The 26,018-nt window shown below is 37.6% G+C and overlaps 1 protein-coding gene across 1 annotated transcript in view; it reads left to right on the top strand.

Annotated features, from left to right (window-relative positions):
* The window catches only part of LOC131431211 (uncharacterized), a 59,421-nt gene extending 33,897 nt beyond the window's left edge, over positions 1-25,524 (top strand). Inside the window, exons 2-6 of the mRNA XM_058596791.1 lie at positions 13,834-14,101; positions 23,580-24,642; positions 24,700-24,751; positions 25,015-25,200; positions 25,386-25,524. Of these exons, the coding sequence (XP_058452774.1) occupies positions 13,834-14,101; positions 23,580-24,642; positions 24,700-24,751; positions 25,015-25,200; positions 25,386-25,466 (1,650 nt within the window). The 3' untranslated portion in view covers positions 25,467-25,524. The remainder of the gene's footprint in view (positions 1-13,833; positions 14,102-23,579; positions 24,643-24,699; positions 24,752-25,014; positions 25,201-25,385) is intronic.
* Positions 25,525-26,018: the final 494 nt, after the last annotated feature.

The raw sequence follows: 26,018 nt of genomic DNA, 5'->3' as shown, positions 1-26,018 counted from the left end.
ATTGTATCCTTCCTGAACTTTGAAACTGATTTTGATTTGACTGTGCAGTATTTTTCTTCAAATGCAAACATAATTCTAATAAAAGCCTTGGTATTACATTCCAGATCGGGGCTCCAACATACGACAACTGGTTTGTAAGACCAGCGCCCTATGCATTGAACCGCCAACCCGGGCAAACATAATTCTAATGCTTTCCCCAAATCATCTCTTTGTAATATAAAATTCGACAATTTTTAAATGATGAAAATATACGATGCTGTTTGTTCTATGACTATGATGTATATTTGATATGTTTAGCAGATGTCATAACAACAACAAAAATTGAGATTCTTTATCATATGTTCATTATCTACACGTTTGTGTCTTAACGCTCACATCATACGGGTATATCTTCTATTACTAAAAAATCCAGAGTGGCACCGAGATCGAAAGCGTGAAAAAATATGTTTCGCAATTGTTGAGTATTTTTCACGCAACAAATACATTTTCAATAAATTGTAAATGGAGCGGTAGATTCAAAAATCAAATGCAATGAAAATCCATAGAATCATCCTACCTCCGTAAATATGACAATTGAAATTTTGGGAAGGTTGTCTCCAGTCCAAGCTCTTTCAAATATGGTATAACGGTATGAATTCGCTTTGGGGCAGAGTTCAGATTTTAACAGATCCACAATTTTATTACCAAACGCTCTGTAATCAATTCAATTATCGAACTAATGAACGAACGATAAGCTATTGGAAATTCGCTCAATATTTAATAAAACTAGAAAAAAATTCAAATAAGTACATTTTCTGTTACCGTTTAGCATTTTTTAATTTGGAGTAGTTAATACTTTTCTCATTAATTCATTATTTAATTTTTCATAATTATTTCATCCAAGTACAAAGCAAAACGTTCCAGTACTATGCTTCTGGAGATCCATTGCACTTTATCGTGAAGGAGGAGCTCGAAAAATTCAGTAGTAATTTCGATTGAGAATTCTACGAAATATGCGATAAGCTTCATTATTTCGACCGGAAATGACGACATTGACAACGCGGTTCGGTGAGAAGTTAGTACACGAAGGTTAAGAGATAGAATTGGGGTCTAATACTCGTTAGTCGATTTTAAGTACTTTTTTGTAAAATAAACAATATTTGTGTATAAAACTAAAGAGCCACAGCATCATATACAAAGAGCCTTGGGCTATTCCCGACTTCCTGTTCCTGAAATAGTGATCATATACTCAAAAATGGAACTCACTCACATTTCCACTTGACCGATATTCACAAATTTAGATTCAAATAAAAGGCCAAAACTCCTGAGCTTTCGAACTCTGCGCGGATGCACGTGTTTAAAATTTCATTTTTGCCATTTCTAAAATTAGAAGTATTTAAAATTTAAACCCTCGTTTAAAGTACGATGGCCGAATCATATAAAATCTTATAAAATTGACAAAAATCAATACAGTTTGTAAGTCATGTTAACATATGGTCATTCGAACCGACCTCATTTACACCGGTTGCAGAAGTACCTGCAATAGCAAAACTGTTTCATTTTGTTGGTTGTGCTAATTGATTTTTTTTGTTTTCTTCCAAGAAGCAATAAAATATAATTTCGAAGAATACCACATATATTAGAAAGTGAAAATATGAGTAATACGAGAAAGCCATCAATACACCACTAGGTGGATAAAAACAGGTTTTTTATTACTATCTGGTTTCTACACATTAGAAAATAATTGATCACGAAACCAACCCTCTTGGGGAAAACCACGTGTACTCACTTCTCACACTGGTGCTGGAACGTTTTGCTTTGTGTTTGGATGAAATAAACAAGTTTTTGGTTGTCATAGAATCTGTGGCAGACAACTTCTGTACAACAGTTTCAGAAACAGTCAAATTTGTCTGTACAGTCATCAACTGTTTGTCTGTCGACTATGATCACACTGTGATTACATTGTCACAGATAATCTGTACACTTTGACTGCATACAGATGGACAGTCAAGCCGATTTTGACTGCTTGCAGACAACTGCGAACCGATTACACTATGATACAGTCAAACTGCACAAGTTTGTGCAGATAAACTGGCTAATGTAATCGTACCTTAACAGCACCTCTAGTGAGAAACGGGTGTACTTTTTTCCATTAGCTACTGTGGTTGTGTTGAATGCGCAGGTAACTTTATGCATGCATTTTAGGAGCATTTACGCACCCATTCTCCACCAGACGGCGCTTTTGGTGTCACGGGTTGCTTAACTACATTACTATTACACTGGGAAATCTATGTTTATTTGATTTATGGTAATACGATCCTACTGACACTAAAAAAAACCTTCCAGGACTGAATTAAACCTACAACTCATCAAGTGCTCACACTGATGACACTTTGTCTATAGAATGGCATCGACTGGGTAATATGCGTTAGTAGCAGAATGAGAGGGTCGGAATTGATTTGAAATGCAAAAGTCGGATTCGGATATAATTCGATAGCAGCTTATGACACGGTAAACTTTTTATTTGAACCTAAGTTTACTAAAATCAGTTGAGCCGCCTTCGAGAAATCGACCATTATTGTCGGGAACTAAAAATCGGTATAGTTCAAATCGGTTCATTTGACTAACAACTAAAACAAATTGTAATTTTAAACAGTTTGTGCCAAATTTAGAAAAAATTTTCACGTATTTGATCGTCGCTCGAAATGACGGTATGAGATTTTAATCACTCTTCAATCTGGAAATCCGGAATCGAAAGTCGGATCCGTCTCAGAGAAAATAAATTTACACACATAAAACCGTTTCTCGAGCTCGGCATAATGAAATGATATTTTATGAAAAGATAAGTGAAATCAAAAACTATCTTCTATGCTTATATATATAAATATCCGCTTATTTCCAGGTAGAGGTGCTCAGGAGCATTAGAAACAACTTTCTAGAAATAAATTGAAAAATTCCCAACATATCGTTTTTAGCCATCTAGGATTTCTAAGTTTAAGTTGGGAATTAATATGATATAGATTTCAATACCTTACTTGTCAAACCCGTCTCGTAAATATAAATCGTAAAAATTAAGATTATTGACATCCATTCGCATGACAAAAAAGTATCTATAATTCCTTCAAAAGTCATGAGAAAAGTGCTATACACTTCAAAAACTAAATATTTTTAGTGAACATCGTACAAATCAGTTGTAAATCCATTCAAAACAGATCTTGTTTGAATATTATTCAGCACTTTTATAAAATGATATCAGGTGTACAACTTTGCTTTCGCCGTTTTCCGATAGGTGGCTGTACCGGCTGAGGCTGGGTAAAATACATACATGATAATGCCTTTAAAGTGAGTGTGTACAGTGCCTAACGAATTGTCATCGCCGTTTCAGTGATAGTTGTTCTTGTTTTCGTATTATCCACGCTCGAAAATGTCTGTTTATGTGCCAATTCTCGTTATTTGCGGGAAGTTTTACTTTTCTGTTACATTTCGAAAAAAAAAAATCAGCTGAAGCGCATCGAATGCTCTCAGAAATTTACGGTAATGCTGCTCTGAGTAAAAGAACGTGTCGGGAGTGGTTTCAACGTTTTAAAAATTGTGATTTCGATGTCGAAGACAAACATGGTGGTGGAAGTAAAAAAACCTTCAACGATGAACAACTAGAAGCATTGCTTGATGAAGATTCGTGCCAAACCCAAGAAGAGTTTGCCGAATCGTTGGGAGTCAGCAAGCCATTTCAAAACGTCTCAAGGTCCTGGGTATAATTCAGAAAGAAGGAAACTGGGTGCCGTACGAGTTGAAACCGAGGGACATCGAGCGCCGTCTATTTGCATGTGAGCAACTGCTTCAAAGACAAAATCGTAAGGGGTTTTTACATCGAATCGTAACCGGTGGTTCGATACGATAATCCTAAACGCAGAAAATCATGGGGAAAGCCCGGGCATGCTACTTCGTCGAAGGCAAAACCGAATATTCACGGCGCTAAGGTGTTGATTTGTATTCTGGTGGGATCAGCTCGGTGTGATTTACTACGAGCTCTTAAAACCGGGTGAAACCATCACAGAAGATCGCTACCGAACGCAACTGATGCGCCTTAGTCGCGCGCTAAAAGAAAAGCGACCATGACAAAGTCATCCTTCAACACGACAATGCTCGGCCTCACGTCACAAAAGTGGGCAAAAAGTACCTGGAAACGCTGAAATGGGAAGTCTTGCCCCACCCGCCGTATTTCCCAGATGTCGCCCCTTCTGACTTCCACCTATTCCGTTCGATGGCACACGGCCTGGAAGATCAACATTTTCAATCCTTCGAAGAGTTGGAAAAATGGATTGCTTCGAGGATTATATATAAGAGCGGTAAAAATCAACGTGTTTTGTCAGTTACGTCACTTATACCATCATATCTCCGAAACCAAAAGCCACAGCCATTTGATCTTCGAACTTGATCAATGGCCGGACAGTAGCTTTCAAACGAGCCTAAATTTGTTAAAATCGGTTCAGTCGTCTCTGAGAAAATTGAGCGGTAAAAATATCTTCGAAAAGTGCACACACACACACACACATTTTCCGATCTCGTCGAACTGAGTCGAATGGTATATAACACTATGGGTCTCCGAGGCTCCGTTCGAAAGACGGTTTTTCTAGCAATTCTAATACCTTTCTATAGAGAAAGGCAAAACTTCTTGTTCAAAATGAAATATATTTTCGGTTCCAATCTATCAAGAATCGACAAGTGGAAATCATAGTCATCTCAGGATTCAATGAAACTCAATTTTTGAGAATAATTCATCAACAAAGTTAATTTTATTAAAAGGAAAATTCGAATATAGATCATATCTTTAAGTAAATATTACAATGCTTACTATTTTTATACATGTTATTTTTTATTATTAACAATCAAAGTAAAAAGATTTGGTTCATTTCTGAATTAGAATATTTTAGCTACTGCTTCACCTCATAAGTTACTCTGATCCTGATATGATAGGGAAATGCAAATATGGTCGTGAGTTTTAAATTTCCGATTTTGTCAATGAGGTACGGATCCAATTCGTTAACAAGCTTAAGAGTGGTTTTCAAACTACAGTCATCAGTGTACAGTAGAGTGGGACAAGGTTGTATGGAAAAAAGTTGAAAACGCTCATTTTATCGCCCCACCAAACTTTTTTTGTTCCTTTTGGGTCCCATAAGAACTATGCCAAATTTTAACTCGATCGGTGAAACTATATTTTCGCGCTCGAAGTTTTAAGTTTGTATGGGATTTAGTATGGAGAAATTCACTGATAGAGATCATCCTATGAACTCTAAAAATCAGTGCATGTGTCATTTTTGTAGGAAATTTAATGAGGAAGAAAAACTGCCAAGACTGCAAACCAATCCAACATTTGAAGAAAAAGTTATTAAAGGAAAACCAGCACAAGGTCCGAACAATTAGCAGCAGTGATGCTAGATAACAGTTCGGTTGAAAAGTTCGTATCGTTTAATAGAAACACGCATTTTTTTGCCAAAATTCGTTTTTATTATTCAACATAATTGCCATCAGAGGCGATATAGCGATTATAGCGATCTTCAAACTTTTCGATACCATTTTTGTAGTACGATTTGTCCTTTGCCTCAAAATAGGCCTCAGTTTGAGCGATTACCTCTTCATTGCTTCTAAATTTTTTACCAGCGAGCTTTCTCTTCAGGTCTGAGAACAGGAAAAAGTCACTGGGGGCCAAATCTGGCGAATACGGTGGATGAGGGAGCAATTCGAAGCCCAATTCGCTCAATTTCAGCATGGTTTTCATCGACTTGTGACACGGTGCATTGTCTTGATGAAACAAAACTTTTTTCTTCTTCAAATGAGGCCGTTTTTTTGAAATTTCGTCCTTCAAACGCTCTAATATTGCTATATAATAGTCACTGTTGATGGTTTTTCCCTTTTCAAGGTAGTCGATGAAAATTATACCATGCGAATCCCGAAATACAGACGCCATAACCTTACCGGCCGATTGTTGAGTCTTTCCACGCTTTGGGTTCGGTTCATCGCGTGCAGTCCACTCAGCTGACTGTCGATTGGACTCCGGGGTGAAGTGATGGAGCCATGTTTCGTCCATTGTTATATATCGACGAAAAAAATCGGTTTTATTTCGATATAACAGCTCCAAACACTGCTCAGAATCATCAATTCGTTGTTGTTTTTGATCGATTGTGAGCTCACGCGGCACCCATTTTGCACAAAGCTTTCTCATATCCAAATATTCGTGAATAATATGTCCAACACGTTCCTTTGATATCTTTAGGGTGTCAGCTATCTCGATCAACTTCACTTTACGGTCATTGAAAATCATTTTGTGGATTTTTTCCACGTTTTCATCGGTATCAGCTTCTTTTGGACGTCCACTGCGTTCATCGTCTTCGGTGCTCATATGACCAGTACGAAATTTTGCAAACCACTTACGAATTGTTGCTTCGCCCGGTGCAGAGTCTGGATAACACTCATCAAGTCATTTTTTGGTATCGGCGGCACTTTTTTTCATCAAAAAGTAGTGTTTCATCAACACACGAAATTTCTTTTTTTCCATTTTTTTCACAATAACAAAAGTAGCTTCACTCAAAATGCAATATCTCACAAACTAATAATCAGACAGCTGTCAAATTTATGCACGTATCTTTTGAAGGTTGGTACTAACTGAAAATGGTATGGATTTAATTCTAGTGGCGCCCTCTCATAGAAACGATACAAACTTTTCAGCCGATCTGTTATATTAGGGATTAAGCCATCGTACGGACCTTGTGTCGGTTTTCCATTAATAACTTTTTCTACAAATGTCGGATTGTTTTGCAGTCTTCTCAGTTTTTCTTCCTCGTTAAATTTCCTACAAAAATGACACATGCACTGATTTTTGGAGTTCATAGGTTGACCTCTAGCCGATTTTTTTTGTAAAAAGTGCATTTTTCCATATTAAATCCCATACAAACTTTCAGCCTCGTCCGCGAAAATATAGTTTCATCGATTGAGCTAAAATTTTGCATGGTGGTTATGGGACCCAAAAGGAACACAAAAAGTTTGGTGGAGCTGAATTCAATATTTTGTCTCACCCTAGTGTACAGTCACTGTGAAAAGACAACATCTTCTTTGTAGTTTAATTCCTTGATTCACACCGCTAGTTTCTTTTGAAAACGTTATTTTGAAGTACAATTTCGAAAAAATAAAACTAATAATCTTTTCTAGTTTGTATATTCTATAAGTTAATGGACAAATATTAATTTCGAAAACCTTGGTCGCTCATATTTATTTCCCAGAGATTCCCTTATTGAGTCCCTTATTGAATTTTATCCAGATTCGATAGCTAGTTTCGGAGTAACGGATTGATGTATGTGGTTGTCTGAAGAATAATCCATATCACTTATGACACAAACGGGGAAAAATTACCTGTTACCCGAGAAAGATCTAACAGATAATTTGCAACAATAGAATGTGAACTATTTGAAAATTCGAAAATTATAACAGGAGTGGAGAACCAATTGGATCACAGATCGAATCTTCATCTATTTTATTGATTGCGTCTTTATGAAGAGAGTTCCAACAGTTTCGTACATTTTAAGTCTCTACGGTTCAATATTAGATTCGATTCCACAATTCTCGTGTTTTGGATTTATTGTGGGCTTTGTGTGTGTGATTTTTCTGATTCGAGTTTAAGCTCTAAGCTCTAAGGTGTCGAGGGAATTTTTTAATTTTAATTTACTATTATGATTAAAACTAGGATAATTTCTTTCACTGTGGTAATGTCGCATTGGAGTAACGGTAATCCATTCTAATTGATCCTGCTTCCAGGTCGGCAATGAATGGTGGGTTCGAACTTCTACAGGCGACGTTGGCACCTATCGATGGGAGCGGCATCCTTTTGTTCCTGTGGATCCGCAAGAAACTCCGCCGGGTCATGAGAACCGGGTGGGTCGCACACATGTTGCTCATCGGAACAAGTGGCCCTCGGCGAGCGATGGTCTTGTTCGAAATTATACACAGTTAACATAATATTGGATGCCTTCGATGCCAAAGGGAAATTTTCATGTAGTGAATAGGACACTGTACTTAATTCGTCATTGAGTCCAGATTTGACACCATCTCTTCTTTCGGCCCAAAGGATAAGGCTTTTATGACGTAGGACTACGTTTTTCTTGGCTATATTAAACTGAGTGCGTCCTTACGAAATTTGTAAAGCGAGAAGGAAACCAAATTACTTCAAATTCTCCGGACATTGACCAAATTACTTCGATTCCTGCGGACATTGACCCATTGGATTATTTTATTTTGGCAGATAATGGATGTACAGACTCAAATTTTATCACTTTCATATGGCTACAAACATTTTTCCCATTGGGTATTTTCAATTAGAATTTTGGGTGGAACATGCTCAATGTCTAATGTTTACGGATCAGAGTCATTTCGCCGAAAGCATTTTCGCCGAAAGGGTCATTTCACCGAATCCTGAAATCGTCTTAAAATCGTAATTAGAATTGATTTAAAATGAAGACAAATGAAAGGGCGTTAACGCCCGTTTTGTTGACCTACAATTGTACTTCTTGAATAAAGATTGATTCTTGTACTCTTGAACAAATATTGATTCGTGAACCTTAGAATGGAGTTCCCAAGAAAACTTGTTGACTATTAGCTACTAAGCATCAAATCAGATGCATAGGTGTATCTACCAGGCAAATGTATGTGGTATTTTTCGTTTAATAACTGAAAATGAAAAAATATCTAATGCGGCTACGCCACATCGTTTTGGTTCATGTGCTGTCCGACCTCGCTCCCGCTCGTTCGGACCTAACTAAAGCAAAGAAACCTAGCTTTGAGTAGACCTGGCAAACGAGGCGGTTACAGGTTTGTATGCAAGAGGCCGCCGCTTTCAACGGCGGGTCGGGGGCCGATTCAGCTAGCGTCTTGGCTTCGGTTATGTGGCTGCGGCACAACTGTTATACAGGAGAAATAACGTACCCTTTCGGCGAAATGACCCTTTCGGCAAAATGACCCTTTCGGCGAACTAACTCTTTCGGCGAAATGACTTGGCTAGTCACCAGATAAATTTTTAAGGATGGGTCCCGTTGTGATTGTGTTCACCAAACTTGTTACCTTTTATTATAAATATAAAAAATAGGTATATAATTCGCTCTAACTTTAGAAAAGTTTTCCGAGGCCCGGAGGGCCGAATGTCATATACCAATCGATTCAGCTCGATGAACTGAGCAAATGTCCTTGTGTGTGTATGTGTGTGGGTCTGTATGTGTGTTGCCAACAAATAGGTCGAGATCTCATAGATGGCTGGACCGATTTTGATCAGTCGCAAATAAAAGCTCTCCCCGTTACTCTGAACGCTATTGAATGGTTTTGAGATCGAATGTTTACTTTTTGAGTTATACGAAGTTTTAAGTCAAAATTTTCAATATCTGTCACAATTGAGCTTGAAAACAGAATATTATTTTAGACTTACATTCCGCACGGTAATAGCTATCCAACAAGCCATAGATTGTCAAAATCCGTCCATTTTTAACGGAGATATCGATATTATTGTGTAAGCGACTTTTCGCCTTATTCCAGTAGTAAGAGTTTTGAGCGCTGAATGACAAAGTAATGGGAGCAACGTGGAACACGAATCTTTATACAATAGTTTCTAAGTACCAAAAAGACTGTGTACAGCATACTTTTTCACGAAATTTTGCCTCGGACCGATTTTAGCACGGTTCGTTTTTAGCAACATAATTGTTCAAATATGACACATGTAAAATAGATGATGGCAGCATTTTCGAGTTGAAAGCAATTCCATAATTATATTGATTTAAACTACTTACAGCAATAAATGCTGGAAGAACATAACAGCCATATACCATTCGACTCAGTTCGTCGAGATCAGCAAATGCGTGTGTGATAAATAATTTCACTCGATTTTCTCTGAGATGGCTCAACCGTGGTCTACAAACTCAGATTCATATTAAAAGTCGTATGCTCCCAAACAAGGTTCCTGAATTACGTTTGGATCTGACTTCTGGTTCCAGAACTACAGGATGATATGTAAAACGAAATTCAAATAGTGTTACTCATTTTCCTCGTAGATGGCTAAACCGATCTAAGATTCAAATGAAATCTAGGAACCATAAAAGATTAAAATCAAAGGTCTTAAGATCCTATAAAACATCTCGCTTTTTAGTCAGATCCAACTTCCGGTATAAATGATACAGGGTGATTAGTATAAAAATGTCCATTTCACATAAATTCATAAGGTTTATCGGGTTTGTAGATTTGGATAATTGATAACCAAATAAACTTGTTTCTGTTTTAGCGGTATTTAGTTATAGATTCGGAAGGTACCCAAAAATTTAATTTGCACTACGATTTCTCAAAGATGTCTACACTGATTTTCAAACAGTTTGAATCGAATGTAAAGTATATAGCTCCTGAGGTGGATTTAACTGACTTCGGCTACACCGATTTTAGAATTCGGTTCCAGTATCGAATCGTTTCTCAAAGCTCAATCGTTTTCTCAATAAAGGCAAAATCGAATTTCGAAAACAAAAATTCAAATTAAAGGATATATGGTCCCATACAAAATTAATGAATTTTATACGATTCTGGAATTACAGGGTGATGAGTTCTTAAAATTCATGCCGTAATAGAAGATGACAATTCAAAAAAGACTTCAAAGTTGGACTCAAAACTATTGCAATTCATTCGTTATATTATTTTATGGCCATACGAATCGTTTTCGATTATGCTGGTTCCTGAATACTGGTTCTGGTAGTACCATAAATAACCGTAAACTCTAAAGTGGAACTTATTTCGATATCTCATGGAATGTTCAATCGATTTTTACACGTTTAGATTCAAATTCGATCCGTTACGCAGTTTCGACATTACAGAGTAATGAGTTAATAGAACTTTAAATTGCCGCTTGAAACGACGGTAATTAAAATAGTGTCATGAGAACTAAAACACTGGAAAATATTCATCCAAAAAACACATGCGGAAGAAAAAAATAGGTTTCATCTCACTGCTAGGTGGATTAAGTAGGTTTTTTTTTCAACATCAATAAAAAATGGTGTTGATTTTATGCCACTTCGTCCATGACTTATGCCCTCAAATTCAACCAGCTGTTAAAATTTTAGGCGAAAAAGAAACCAGAAAACTTTTTGCACTCTTTTCTATTCCAACTTATCATTTAACGTTTCTCGTTGGGTACTGATCGCTAGTCAAGCGTCGCTCGTTGAAATGATATGAGTCTTAAAAAGTGATATGAATCTTAAAAAATCCAAAATCATGGCGGTCTGCATGATCTATGATAATTAGGCCCATCATGCATACTGTATTTCAGAGAAATGTTGTCTTGCAAAATATAAACAACATATTTTACAGTTAATTTTTTATCATAACTGATCTGTTGTTATTTCCTATTGTGAATATATAAATTTCTTGCTTTGTTCAACTTGCTACTAATTTCTCAGCGAAAATAAATCATAAACGTGCAGTTTAAACTTTCGCATCTAAGCTACGAGCTTCGAAGCTTGCATTCAAAAAAAAAACCTATTCTATGAAATCTTTCTCTGAATGATGAAAAGCTTCCCGAATTAGATTAGTATTTGAAAAGATTCCGTATAGCAGTCGAAGTCTCATTCTAGTATTCTGATGCGAGCTCCACCTGCAGATGTCCTGTAGACATTATTGTATCGATATCAACGATTCGAGGTTGTAATCATCAGCAGTAGTAGTCAGGCATCAGTAATAGCAACAGACTCAGGGTTTGAAAAAAAAAATGCTCTAAATGAAGGGGATAGGTGTACGGATTCAGGAAAACGAGCGTCCTTACTTCAGGGTACATGTTGGAACCAAAATTGTAATTAACATCCCGCTTCGAATTTCGTTCGTTGGAAAAAACAACATTAGAACGAGTTTATTACTGCTTATGGACGGTCCCCTCTATTGAATATCCTGTGGTAATTTCCGCCACTTTCTCCGGTACAGCCAAACAACATCTTCGTTTTATCCTGTTTATTTCTTGTTGGGCTACAAATTGGTGGATTATTTGGGTTTCCCTCCACATCATGGAGATGCAATCGGAAGTGGAAAGTTGGAGCACGGGTGAGATATGATTACGATCTGATTTTATTCAATTTGTCCTGTTTTCTACCTTGCTCTTCGATCCTGGGATGTTTTTTTTTTGGCGTCGACAGTACGGCTATTGTTGTATCTCGAAGGTATCGCTATTTTTTCTGGGATTCACAGAAAATTACTGCTAAGCTGAACCAGTATCTGGAAAACCATTGCTGAGTTTTGGTATTATTTTTTTACCTTCGGTGCCAAAGCTGTGGGGGCTGGTTTCTTTTTCGATCATGCTCTAGGTGGAATATATGGTAACAATATCATTGTTATTTTTATTAATGGAACCGGAGTATGTGGAGAAAATTGTCTGCTACTGTCGATGCACCCACTTCACTATTGGTTTTCAATTTATGTTAATAATAGATCCTTTATTACCGTCACATGAAAATGGGATGTAATCTCGATATTCCCAGAAGTGATCAGAAATTTGTTTCTGGCAGAAGCATTTTTCCTGTTCCATATGTACCCGGTTTACACTGATTGGAGGATTACAATGTAATCTAAATAATTATCTGAACCGAATCCCGACGGCTCTCCGGCGAACACCGTCGTTTCGCCGTGAGCTTATCCCGCCAAATGGCATTTACCATCCGAAGCACTGGAAGCAATTTATCATTCCCATTAATTTATTCACTGCATGGTCCATTTTCTTCATTCACGGTGCGACGAGATAGACCTTTAAGAATATGGAACGTGGAAGACCTTTTCCTCGTTCGGTTCACTGTTCCGTTCCTTCGCTTTGCTCGTCCTCGATCGCTTAATTGCATCAGCAAAGGTGACACTCACCGGGCTTCTGTTATGTCAAAGCGGACGTGATAAGTGTCAGCCCCGTGGGAATGTAAACGGTGTAACTAAGTCAAATCAATTTCGGCAGGTGAAGAGACGAGTGGAGTGGATTGAAGCGACAAAATAGGATTATTCTTTCCAATTGCTTTGTTTTAGGTAATTAGGAGGGAAACATCCGAAAACGTTAGAAGGTGAAACAAACTTGACGGATTACATTAATTTCTGGCACTTTAACTGATGAATCTATTGAGTAAAATTTCAAAAATTTCTTTGTATCACATAAAATTGAAGAATTCTGTTTTTTTTTGCATCACCTTCTTGATGAAGGATCCTGTTGTTCGTACTAAGAGCGACGAGTTGGATATTTTGTTCATTTTATATTTAATATTAGTGTCATTTTCACTTAAAAGCTTTCGTTTTCTGCCGTGCTGCAGTATCGGGCTGCTACAGCGTCTCCGGGAAAAGTGCCTTTGCATGTGCTTACCTAAACCGTAATGTGGCAATATGTTTCAAGCTGGACCAGAAGTGCATGTTTGTTGGATGCCGGCGCTTCTTTAATGCGATGTGCCACTTTAACCAAACCAAAAGGCTGTACTTTACTCTATGACAACTCAGTGGCTTTCATTAGCCTCACTTGTCGTCCCGATTACTAGACCACAGACCAACTATTATCAAAATCAAAATTTTGTTTCACTGCACAGGGTTTTGTTATGCTTCAGTTGATAAAAAAATCACATTTATAACAAAAATTGCTTAGAAATTGAAATTTGTTATTTCCTTGTGAACGGGAACACTTGTCGCTTATTCATGATGTTAATTTTTTATTAAAATTATATTTCCGCACAAGAGTCTTTGTTCCACCGTCTAATTCTAGTCAAGGTCTTAAATTATGTTACACTTTAAAGACTATTAATTTTTGATGAGATTTGTTATGTTGCACAGGAAACGAAAGCATCGCAGGAACCGCCTCATTGGAAGAAGAATGGAAATGAGTTTACAAACGGTTTGCTTAAGGAAACAGCACATAATTTGGCTCCGAGTTTCCAAGGAGACACGAACAAGAAAGATGCTATGGCGAGTCAAGTTGAACTGGGCGAAGAACATGAACATTTTGGTATTCGGCCAATGCTGGATGTGAGTTTTAATGATACGATTGATCCACTGAAACGAAATCCTCATCTTCACCGCCAGCTACTATCTGGGAGTTCGGGTAAGTTTAGTCATTATTAAAATCGATTGTGAATTGTATTTCGTTGGAATTGAGTTACGTAATTCAAAGTATGTAACACTTTCCTTACGGTTGATGTTCATAGATTTTCGTTTCCCCAGTTTCAGCGATGACCTCCTCATTTGAGCCAAATTTTTTTTCCCTGGAGCATTTTTTAAGATCAGAAAAGAGCCAGTAGTCACTGTGGGCTAAATCTGGCGAGTAGGGGGGGTGGGAAAGCAGATCAAAGCCCAATTCGTTCAATTTCGCCATTGTTTTCATCGACTTGTGGCAAAGTGCGTTGCAGCAATCGCGGCACCCACTTGGAAAAAACCTTTTTCATGCTCAATTTTTCATGAAGGATAGTAAATACACTTCCATATGATATCTGTGTCATCTCAGCAATCTCACGGAGCTTCACTTTACGATCTTTCATTATAATTTTTGTCACTTCACTCACATTTTCCGGTGTAACGGCTTCCACAGGTCTACCCGAGCGTTCCGCGTCATTTGTGTCGGTACGACCACGTTTAAGCTCGGCGAACCACCGACAAATCGTTGCTTTTGATGGACAAGAGTCCGGATAACATTTTTCAATCCATTGTTTCGCTTGCACGGTGTTTTTACCCTTTAAAAACAATGTTTTATCAAAACACGAAACGGTTTTTTCCATTTTTTAAACAAACTACAAAACGACTTTACTCCAACCTCGATAACTCAGCTGTTTCTGGTCGGATCGACTTAAAATTTTGACCCGTTTCAAGCAAAGGGTAGTACTCTAGAAAGACGTGGTTACTGGTTTACTACGAGCGCCATCTCTGCTTCAGTCTCGGGACTTATTGATCCATGTGTTATGTCCCATTTAATAATATAACACATTACCACACATCACTATTCACTGTGTGATTGAAAGTATCTCGGTAGGTTCTCTGATGAAAATTACGTATTCCTGGAGGATTAATACTACTATGTTTTGGAAAAATTAATGTTTCATCAAAATTCAAAATGATGTATATTCTATCCATCTTTTTACTTTAAAGCCTGCCAGAAAAATGTGCTTATTATCGATTGGATCGGAGACATTTTCTGAAAAACATTTCACTTTGAACAAAATTTTAACGAAAGCCATTTCATCAATAGGCTTAGCAATATTGCTAAATCAAATATTTGCCTTAAAGTCGTATTGCGCCTAATTTTTAATAAAGAAAAATAAAAAAAGTTCCAACCCTTTTTGTTGACCCAAAATCGATACAACCAAACCTCCGTTTACGAACACTTTTGTCGTGAATACGACTTACTTTACTATGGGGCGCTTTTTCAAAATTTACTCTCTGAGAGAGTGGTAAGTTTTTGATCGTGAATATCTCTCAACATAATTTTTGCTACATGCTATCGGAAATATGATTACAATTTTATGATAAAATGATATGTTGTGTGACATAATCTCAAATAGTTCAAAACTAAACTTTTCTGAAATGTTTGGTATAAACGAGTATCAAAGAAGATAATTCATAAGGTGCGTTTACCTTTCTCGTATTTTGAAAGCTCATAGCTCAGTGATTTGTAGAAGGTTTTATATAATCTAACTACCAATAGAATCTAAAATTTTCAACTTGAACGTGTATTGCAACAACATTGAAGTTTTTCAATAGTACACTATTGAAAAACCTGTTTGATTTAACCCATTACAGCACTAGCCAATCAGAACGCGAGATGTCTGCATCTATACAAGAGCATCCATATAAAAGTTGAGTGGTTCATTTTTCCTACTATTTGCTGAGCAACTGTTCCCGAAACAAGACACACGAGAGCAACATCGAGGACCTGTCGTCTCACTGTTTCCCGTTCTGCGAACAGGAAAAGGAATTTTGGCATAGGGGCTGTCCGTACACCTCTGCCAGTAGCAGGTATAAAATGAAATGTGATGTGAGAAATAGCGTCATTTAAGATAAAGCAACTACTCTGAACGTACGAGACACCGCCAGCACGATGGCCCCGAAAACCGGTAGAAAGGCAATCAAAAAGTCCAGCAAGGCCCATTCAAAGCACTTTTCAGTGCTAAAGATAATCATAAAGAACTAGTTGAATTTTGTCGCATTCCTACCATTTTCAGAGCAACTATTGCCGAAACAAGACACACACGAGAACCATCTCAGATCTTGTTGATTGTGACAATTCAAGGCACTTTTGTCGTGAATACGACTTACTTTACCATGGGGCGCCTTTTCAAAATTTACCCTCTGAGAGAGTGATAAGTTTTTGAACGTGAATATCTCTTGTTGTACCTAACCGACAAGAGCGATTACGTCACAACTGCCAGTCGTTTGCATTGGTGAAAACAACGAAAAGCGGACCACGGTAGAGAGCATCACACAAAATCAGCCGTTCTAATGGGTCTAAAAGTTTTCTAAAGAATTATTAGGATTTCTTCTTGGCAAATCGATGGTAAATATCCTCATTTTAGTGCCAATCTTGAACAGTTTGATTAGATTTGTGCACTCTTTGCTGTGTGAAATTGACAGTAATCGAGATCAAGTGAAGCCTTCTTTGATTTTGCGAAAAATGTAAAAAAGGGGAATGCTGCATAGTTCATACAATTGATCAACTAATTGATATTAGGAAGTGTTATGGAACATGTCAGTTGTTTTCGTATTCACGACATTCAGTTATGTCTCTGACATTACCCACCCGCCTTTTTACACGTTACCTTTTTTTACGTAACTGTTTTTTCAAACCAAATCCCAAATAACGTAATCTTTTTTTATGAACCAAATACCAAATAACGTAACCTTTTTTTTTGAGAACCTGCTTCGTAAAAAGAGGTTTTGGCATACATCGAAAGCGATTTCCGACTTATTTGTATTCCTTGGAAACTACTACAATATGTGTCAAGTAACTGTTTTTGATGGTTCTGAACATCTCAAATATCGTTTTCTGACATTTACTTTTCAATCTTGTTCCAAAAATATCCATATTGTGAGGGTTTTCAAAGAATATTAATATAACGGAAGTCACCATCTTGAATTTCAGAACCACCTCAAACATCGTTTTCTAACATCTACTTATCAATCTCGTTTCGAAAACAAGGGGTTTTCAAGGAATATCAAGAAACCGGAAGTCGCCATCTTGAATTTTAGGAGTTTTAAGCATTCTCAATAAACCGGAAGCCGCCATCTTGGATTTTGAAACGAGCCTAAACATCAATTTCTTGCACTTACTCTTCACATCCGTTCCGAAAATAGCCATATGATGCGCGGTTTTCACATTCATTATACAAAACTGTTTTTGCGAAGTGAATTCCAAATAACGTAATTTTTTTTCTAAGAACTACCTCTTTTTACGAACCTCCGTTCAGTTCGTAAATGGAGGTTTCGGTGTAACCGGATTTTAACCTCATGGTTTGAATTTCTTTATAGGAAAAGTAATAGAATTGCTAGAAAAACTGACTTTTGATCGAAGTTCTTCTAGTGTTATACATAACAGATCGGCTGAAAAGTTCGTATCGTTTCTATGAGAGGGCGCCACTAGAATTAAATCCATACCATTTTCAGCTAGTACCAACCTTCAAAAGATACGTGTATAAATTTGACAGCTGTCTGATTATTAGTTTGTGAGATATTGCATTTTGAGTGAAGCTACTTTTGTTATTGTGAAAAAAATGGAAAAAAAGGAATTTCATGTGTTGATGAAACACTACTTTTTGATGAAAAAAAGTGCCGCCGATACCAAAAAATGGCTTGATGAGTGTTATCCAGACTCTGCACCGGGCGAAGCAACAATTCGTAAGTGGTTTGCAAAATTTCGTACTGGTCATATGAGCACCGAAGACGATGAACGCAGTGGACGTCCAAAAGAGGCTGCTACCGATGAAAACGTGAAAAAAATCCACACAATGATTTTCAATGACCGTAAAGTGAAGTTGATAGAGATAGCTGACACCCTAAAGATATAAAAGGAACGTGTTGGACATATTATTTACGAATATTTGGATATGAGAAAGCTTTGTGCAAAATGGGTGCCGCGTGAGCTCACAATCGATCAAAACCAAGTCGATGAAAACCATGCTGAAATTGAACGAATTGGACTTCGAATTGCTCCCTCATCCACCGTATTCTCCAGATTTGGCCCCCAGTGACTTTTTCTTGTTCTCAGACCTCAAGAGAATGCTCGCTGGTAAAAAATTTAGAGGCAATGAAGAGGTAATCGCTGAAACTGAGGCCTATTTTGAGGCAAAGGACAAATCGTACTACAAAAATGGTATCGAAAAGTTGGAAGATCGCTATAATCGCTGTATCGCCTCTGATGGCAATTATGTTGAATAATAAAAACGAATTTTGGCAAAAAAATGTGTGTTTCTATTAAACGATACGAACTTTTCAGCCGAACTGTTATACCATCCCACTCAACTCGACGAGATCGGAAAATGTAAGTTTGTGTGCACGTTTCGAAGATTTTTCTTTCCACTTGATTTTATCGGAGATGGCTTATTTTAACCCTCAATTGCAGTGAGTCCCAAATATGGGGCACACAATTTAAAAAATTCTACAAAGCGTTGTAATGTATATTTTTCACCGATTGCATGATGTTCCATATTTGGGACGCATTCTCAAATCGCAAAAAGGCGGGTGGGTAATGTCAGAGACATAACTGGATGTTGTAAATACGAAAACAATTGACATGTTGCATAACACTTCCTAATATCAATTAGTTGATCAACTGTATGAATTATGCAAGCATTCCCCTTTTTTACATTTTTCGCAAAAACAAAGAAGGTTTCACTTGATCTCGATTACTGTCAATTTCACACAGCGAAAAGTGCACAAATCTAATCAAACTATTCTAGATTGGCACTAAACTGAGGATATTTACCTTCGATTTGCCAAGAAGAAATCCTAATAGTTCCTTAGAAAACTTGTAGACCTATTAGAATGGCTGATTTTGTGTGATGCTTTCCACCGTGGTCCGCTTTTCGTTGTTTTTTCACCAATGCAAACGACTGGCAGCTGTGAAGTAATCGTTCTTGTCGGAAGCGAAACTAGCTTTGCAAACGACACACAAAGTGACGATAGAATCCAAACTGATCCAATTTTTGTGAGAAGTGTTTATTTTTACGTGATTTCGTTTGTAGCTTGCTTTTTCACTAATGGGCGGTCCTAACGGCTATAAAAATAACAGCTTTGTACAGCAGCAGATATTTTGTTCTCTTCCTCAGAACGCGTTCTGATTGGCTGGTGTTGACATGGGTCAAATGAGACAGGTTTTTCAATAGTGTTTTTGAATTATTTGAGATTATGTCACACAACTGAAAATGTTATCATAAAATTGTGATCATATTTCCGATGGCATGTAGCAAAAATTATGTTGATTCGTTAGGTACAACAGGAGATATTCACGATCAAAAACTTATCACTCTCTCAGAGGGTAAATTTTTAAAAGGCGCCCCATGCTAAAGTAAGTCGTATTCACGACAAAAGTGCCTTGAATTGTAACAATCAACTAGATCTGAGATAGTTCTCGTGTGTGTCTTGTTTCGGCAACAGTTGCTCAGAAAATGGTAGGAAAGCGACAAAACTCAACTAGTTGTTTATGATTATCTTTAGCACTAAAAAGTGCTTTGAATGGGCCTTGCTGGACTTTTTGGCTGCCTTTCTACCGGTTTTCGGTGCCATCGTGCTGACGGTGTCTCGTACGTTCATAGTAGCTGCTTTAACTTAAATGACGCTATTTCTCACATCACATTTCGTTTTATACCTGCTACTGGCAGCGGTGTACGGACAGCCCCTTTGCCAAAATTCCTTTTCCTGTTCGCAGAACGGGAAACAGTGAGACGACAGGTCCTCGATGTTGCACTCGTGAGTGTCTTGTTTCGGGAACAGTTGCTCAGCTAATGGTAGGAAAAATGAACCACTCAACTTTTATATGGATGCTCTTGTATAGATGCAGACATCTCGCGTTCTGATTGGCTGGTGCTGTCATGAGTTAAATCAAACAGGTTTTTCAATAGTGTACTATTGAAAAACTTCAATGTTGTTGCAATACACGTTCAAGTTGAAAATTTTCGATTCTATTGGTAGTTAGATTATATAAAACCTTCTACAAATCACTGAGCTTTCAAAACACGAGAAAGGCAAACGCGCCTTATGAATTATCCTCTTTGATACTCGTTTATAACAAACATTTAAGAAAAGGTAATTTTGAACTATTTGAGATTATGTCACACAACTGAAAATTTTATCATAAAATTGTGATCATATTTCCGATGGCATGTAGCAAGAATTATGTTGATTTATTAGATACAACAGGAGATATTCACGATCAAAAACTTATCACACTCTCAGAGGGTAAACTTTGAAAAAGCGCCTCATAGTAAAGTAAGTCGTGTGCACGACAAAAAAAAATTCTACCTGACACAAAACGGAAATTTCGTACATAGCTGATTTCTGCTATTTTCAAAAAAATAAACGAGCGCTCCATACTTATGCAATAACTTGAAAATTTTATTTGGTTGTTTTGTAACTTATCATACTAATGATTTAAAAAAAAAACTTTTGATTTTCGTGGTTTTCAGATAATTTAATGCATTATGTCCCATATATTTTTGTTATTGTTATTTATAAAACACATGAACTGAAAAATCCCGAGCCTAACAAAAAGAACATGATTTTTTTGGTTCAATATTAACTTGATCATCAACTTAATCTTCATTAAGAGCAATGCAATCGTTCCAGCACCACTCTAACTTTTCAATACCACTTTTGTAGTACGATTTATCTTTTACCTCAAAAGTTTCAGCGATAACCTCTTTATTCGTGCGAATTTTCTTACCGGTGAGCATTTTTTTCTTGTCTGTGAAGAGCCAGTAGTCGCTGGGAGCCAAATCTGTCGAATAAGGTGGGTGTGGAAGCAATTCTAAGCTCAATTCATGTAGTTTTGTCATTGTTTTGATTGGCTTGTGACACGGTGCGTTGTCTTGATGAAACAATTTTTTTCTGTGCCGCATCCGATCGTTTTTTTTGCAATTTCATCCTTCAAACGCTATAATAACGCTATATAATATTCGCTGTTAATGGTATTTCCTTTCTCAAGATAGTCGATAAATATTACACCACACACATCCCAAAATACCGAGGTCATCCACTCAGACGACGCTCGTTTTGATTCCATGAGGTATGTGAAGTGAGAAATCCTTGTTTCATCCATTGTCACATGTCGTAAGTGTATGTATGTATGTGTGAAGCCACCATCAGTTCAAGTGATTACCAGTGTATGCGGGTAGACTTACAGTAGATCCGAATTTGATTATCAGATAGCTTTCATATAACTGTTGTTAAGAAGGCCAAAATGGATTTTGAGGAGTCGGTGCCTTCCAGCAAGAACATGCAGTCATATGATAGAAAATTTCGCTATACCAGCTTAAACCCGCTTGATGGTTTGTTTGTTACAAGGGTGCGTCTTACTCATTTCAGACCTTCTGGGAGAAACACAACAGCTTCCCCCACGTGACTCAGGTTGGCAATCCACTCCATCATCCAGTCATTAACTTGTAAGATACCCTAATGCATAATACAATATAATATAATATAACATAATATAATATAATACAATACAATATAATATGATATAATGAAATGCAGTATATTGCCATACAATATAATATAGCATAACATAAAATAATATAAGACGATAATATATGAAATCGGCGCAGTACTGCAGGAAATATAATGTAATAAACAACAGAATTATATGTTGTAATATACTACGATAAACATTGCACTTTAGGATGGGCTTTAACTTATAAGCCATTTCGCACCCTCTCATTCTGCTACTAACGCAGAAGGCGATAGCATCCAGTCGACGCTGTTCTATTAACCAAATGTCATCAGAGACACACGGGGAGGCATGAAATAGGAACTTGCGAGGACTTGCTTTGCTTGAACGGTATTTTTCCCATCAAGAAGCAGTGTAAAATTAAAACACGAAATTGTTTTAGATCCATTGCTCTGAAAATATCAAAAGTAGCGTCACTCTTAGCACAATAATGCAAAAACTATTGAATAGAATGTCATAAAATTTTAACAGCTGTCTTTTAAAGGTTAGTATCAACTGAAAAAAGTGACTGCAATAAAACTAGCGCCATCTATGTGTTAGGCCCGGGACTTTTCAGCCCATGTGTTATGTGAAATCTGCGTGGAATTCGTTAAAGTATAGTTTTTTTTTGCAAATGTTTGGTTTTGAGCACACAAACGCTTCAAGTTAAAGGCAAAAACTTGAAACAGATTGTTAGACATACATACGCGTATGTGCACTAACCACAATCCAGTACAATTGTAATGATAACTCCAACAAGCGCTTCATACAGTTTTTGCATTCATGGACAGTGAGTTATACGTTCTTGTCGAGCTGCGTTGATGGCATTGATTTAATTCATTTCTCTAATTAACTATTGATTGGCATCAGTCCAGGTTCCATCTCTCCAGGATGCAATTTCCGTTATTTTTATACCACTCGGTAATGGGTACTTCTCCGCTTTGAACGGGTGATTGTTTTCTCGTTTTGTACATTGAAGAATGATATAAATATGTATATTATCGAAACATTTCGTCCTTCTGTAATGTGGAGTGATGTTTTATTCTGTGTTCTATTTCCTTGAATGTTTTAAAGTCATCGATGCTTCAGGGATTTTCATCGCGGCACCTTTGTGTTCCAGGCGAATTTTTTTAGATCTTGGTATGAATTATAAATCAGTTTTGAAAAAGTTTCATAAGTTAAAAAAAAATCAGTACTCCGAATAAGTTTTGTATCATTCTGATTTAATCGACTATTAACTGTTCATAGGAAAAGTGATATATAGGACATACTCTATAAAATGTTTCCTGAGGCTATAGAAAAAAAAACTATAGCATAACTCAGATAGAAAACAATCGACACGTCAACTGATATGACTCCAGCCAGTTGTAAAAAATATCAATAACTTGTTTATTTAAAGTTTTCACAGGCACTCTCGCAACTGCCTGGCCAGTTTCAAACAGTCTGTGCTTTATATTTGTCAGAATTGACCTCAATGTACATATCATTACCATCATTATGATCAAAGCAACATAAAAACAGTTACGGTGCGTGAATAGCTATGCTTACGACTGCGAACAGTTCGAGCGGACTGTTCCCAGTGCTTTTCCAACGGGTGATTTGTTGCGTTGGGAAGGTGGGTTGGCCACCATGGAATTGTGTGTATCTATATAGACAAGCCAATTGAAATCGACATCATCAAACAGCAAACACAACAACTTTGGTAATAATGATAACTGCCGGTCGATTCGTGGCTTTGTGGGATTTCGAACGGGAGGAATGATGGTTTTTCTGGGGGCCCGAGTACGGTTCGGTACGGTGAGAATATTAATCAGCCAGGCAAGCGACTAGGCAATCTCCATTCAGATGGTTAGCTCGTTTTCAACTGGACTCTTTTCGGTTTCTATTCATTCAGGTGGTGACCGAAGGAGAAGCCGGCGAAACAACGATGATGTCGACAGGCAGGTTGATTACGGGTATAAAATTGCAAATCAAGACTTGACAGGCACTGTTACTTCAGCTATAGCTGATAGGGATGATGTGAATGGTGCCGGGATGTCAAGCCTGTCATCAGGAGTCATCGGTAGAAACAGAGATGACAAAGATTCCTGGTCGGTCTCGGCGGAAATGGGGAGACCTGAACGAAAAATTCTCTCTATCGAGGAAAACTCAGTCATTTATGATAAAGACGGCATTGAACCAGATGATAATAAGCTTCGGGTGGGTGGGGAAATTCAAGGATTTAGGCCTATAGCGGATCCTTTTAGCAGTAACAATGATGATGACCTGAAACGGGAAGATGGGAATGATGTTCTCCATCGGTCCGAGGATTACGGTTACTCATATGGTTCTTTTGTGGCAGATGCACCAAAGGCTTATAATGAGCGAGGGAATTTGCAGGAAATTGTTACCCGGAGTAGAGATAAGACTGTTTCCCGGAAACCAAGAAGTACGAAACAATTGGGAACAGGAAGGAAAATGTGGCCGGATGGCAGTACTGATAAGCTTGCGTCTGCACCGAAGCAAACCACTGTTTATCATCAACATCATGAAGACTACAAACGGGACACAAGTGATATTGGGCCGAACTGTGACTGTACTTCGATATGTGCCAAATACAAAAATGGAACGGATATGGTAACCGATGTTGATGAGAGTTCCGGAGATGTGTCAACAGTAACAATGGGGGAGGGCGAAGAACAAACTGATTTACCAGATAATGATGAAAGAAGGGATGACGACAAAGATGAAAACGAAAGACCAAGCAACCAAAGAGTAATCGACGAAGAAGAGGAAGATGATGATAAAAATTATGCTATCGAAGAATATTCCGAAAAACCTGTTTCGACGTCCGGCGAAGCAGAGGAGCAAAGTGAGGTTTACATTGATTTGAAAATTGTGTTGAAAAAGTTGGAAAATGGCAGTTTGTCGAAGGTTGAGCCATTGGAAGTTCATAAGAAAATTGTCGTTGATCGCAGGTATGTTATCGGATTCACTGCAAATTTACTAAACCTATTCTAACCCATATCTTACAGCAAACAAAAACCCGCATCCGTCGGAAATTCGTTCCCCAAGGACCTGGTGAAGGTATGTTCACCTTTAAGCTTCATCCCTTTCGCAAAGCACTTCATCTTTTGAGCCTAATTGAATCGGAAACTTTCACCTCTTCAACTTGAGGTCGGTACATTCCCATTAGATTTGATTTGTTGAATGGTCGCCCGGAAGTTCCCGATTCGCACCTTTAATTCATTTCTCATCACTTCATTTTTTTTATTCTCCTGACGTTATTGACATTCCTCCACACATACACAATGTATCGCAATCTTTCGCACCTTTCGACAACTATCTAGGCCATCTATCAATTAGTGGACAGCGATGACAGCCTTCGGACACACGTGGCTCCACGTCTGCCGGACCGGACCAAGTTGTTGTTCAATCTGGAACAGAAAAACCGCAGCGGAGGAAAGATTAATGACCGTCAACCGGACCGGGATCTACCGGGCGGTGCTGGTCCACCGAGAGGCAGCCGAATTGAGGTTAGTGTTGCTTTCCACCGGGATGAGCATTTCCAGCAGTCAATTGTCCAGAAATGGTGTAAAGAACTGTTTGTGTGTTCTTGTAAAATGTAGTAAAGATTGATAGGCGTAGGCCAATTTTCGTTGATTTATTTCAGTTCCACTGGGATATTTTTCTATTGATGGTGATATTTTTTTTTACACAGCAACATCAAAACAGCGATATGGTACTGGCAGATGCGATTGTGGCAATTGGACAACTGATTCGGCAAAAATCTGGACATTGAAGGATTTATTTTTAAACGTTTAAAGAGTCATTTGATTTTCGTAAGTTTTGTTTTTGTAGCCATGCTTTTATTTCTCATTATTTGTGAATATTTTTTTGAAATTAGAATATAAAATAAGCACAAAACTCTTTTTATTCGTAAAGGATTTTGTAACTCTTTAAACCTGCAGGAAACTCCACGATGAAAACCATTTTTGAGCTTCAACATTGAACCTCCCTTCGGTGATTGAAATATCCTCCGAGAAATGTTTCTATCTATTAATAGTAAAGGAATTTTCTCAATTTAACCAGACAAACCAATAAAACGACCGCTGAAAGTCCGACCTGTGCAAATATAGAATACCTAGATAGAATCGGTAAGAAAGGGTTCCGGGAAGGATACATATTTAATCAACATAAATCAGGTTTCGGCAAAGGTTAGCTTGTTGGCACACTTACAACAGTACCGATCGTTTCGAGGTGGTGAAGGATTTCTCGGGTGAGAAAATAGATAGATTCATGATTTGCCCTTTCGCGTTCATCGAAGGTGCAGTGAAGTGTAGGAACTTGATGA

The sequence above is a fragment of the Malaya genurostris genome, chromosome 2 (assembly GCF_030247185.1).
Source record: "Malaya genurostris strain Urasoe2022 chromosome 2, Malgen_1.1, whole genome shotgun sequence".
NCBI lineage: Eukaryota > Metazoa > Arthropoda > Insecta > Diptera > Culicidae > Malaya > Malaya genurostris.
This window is presented reverse-complemented; position numbering and strand designations above follow the sequence as displayed.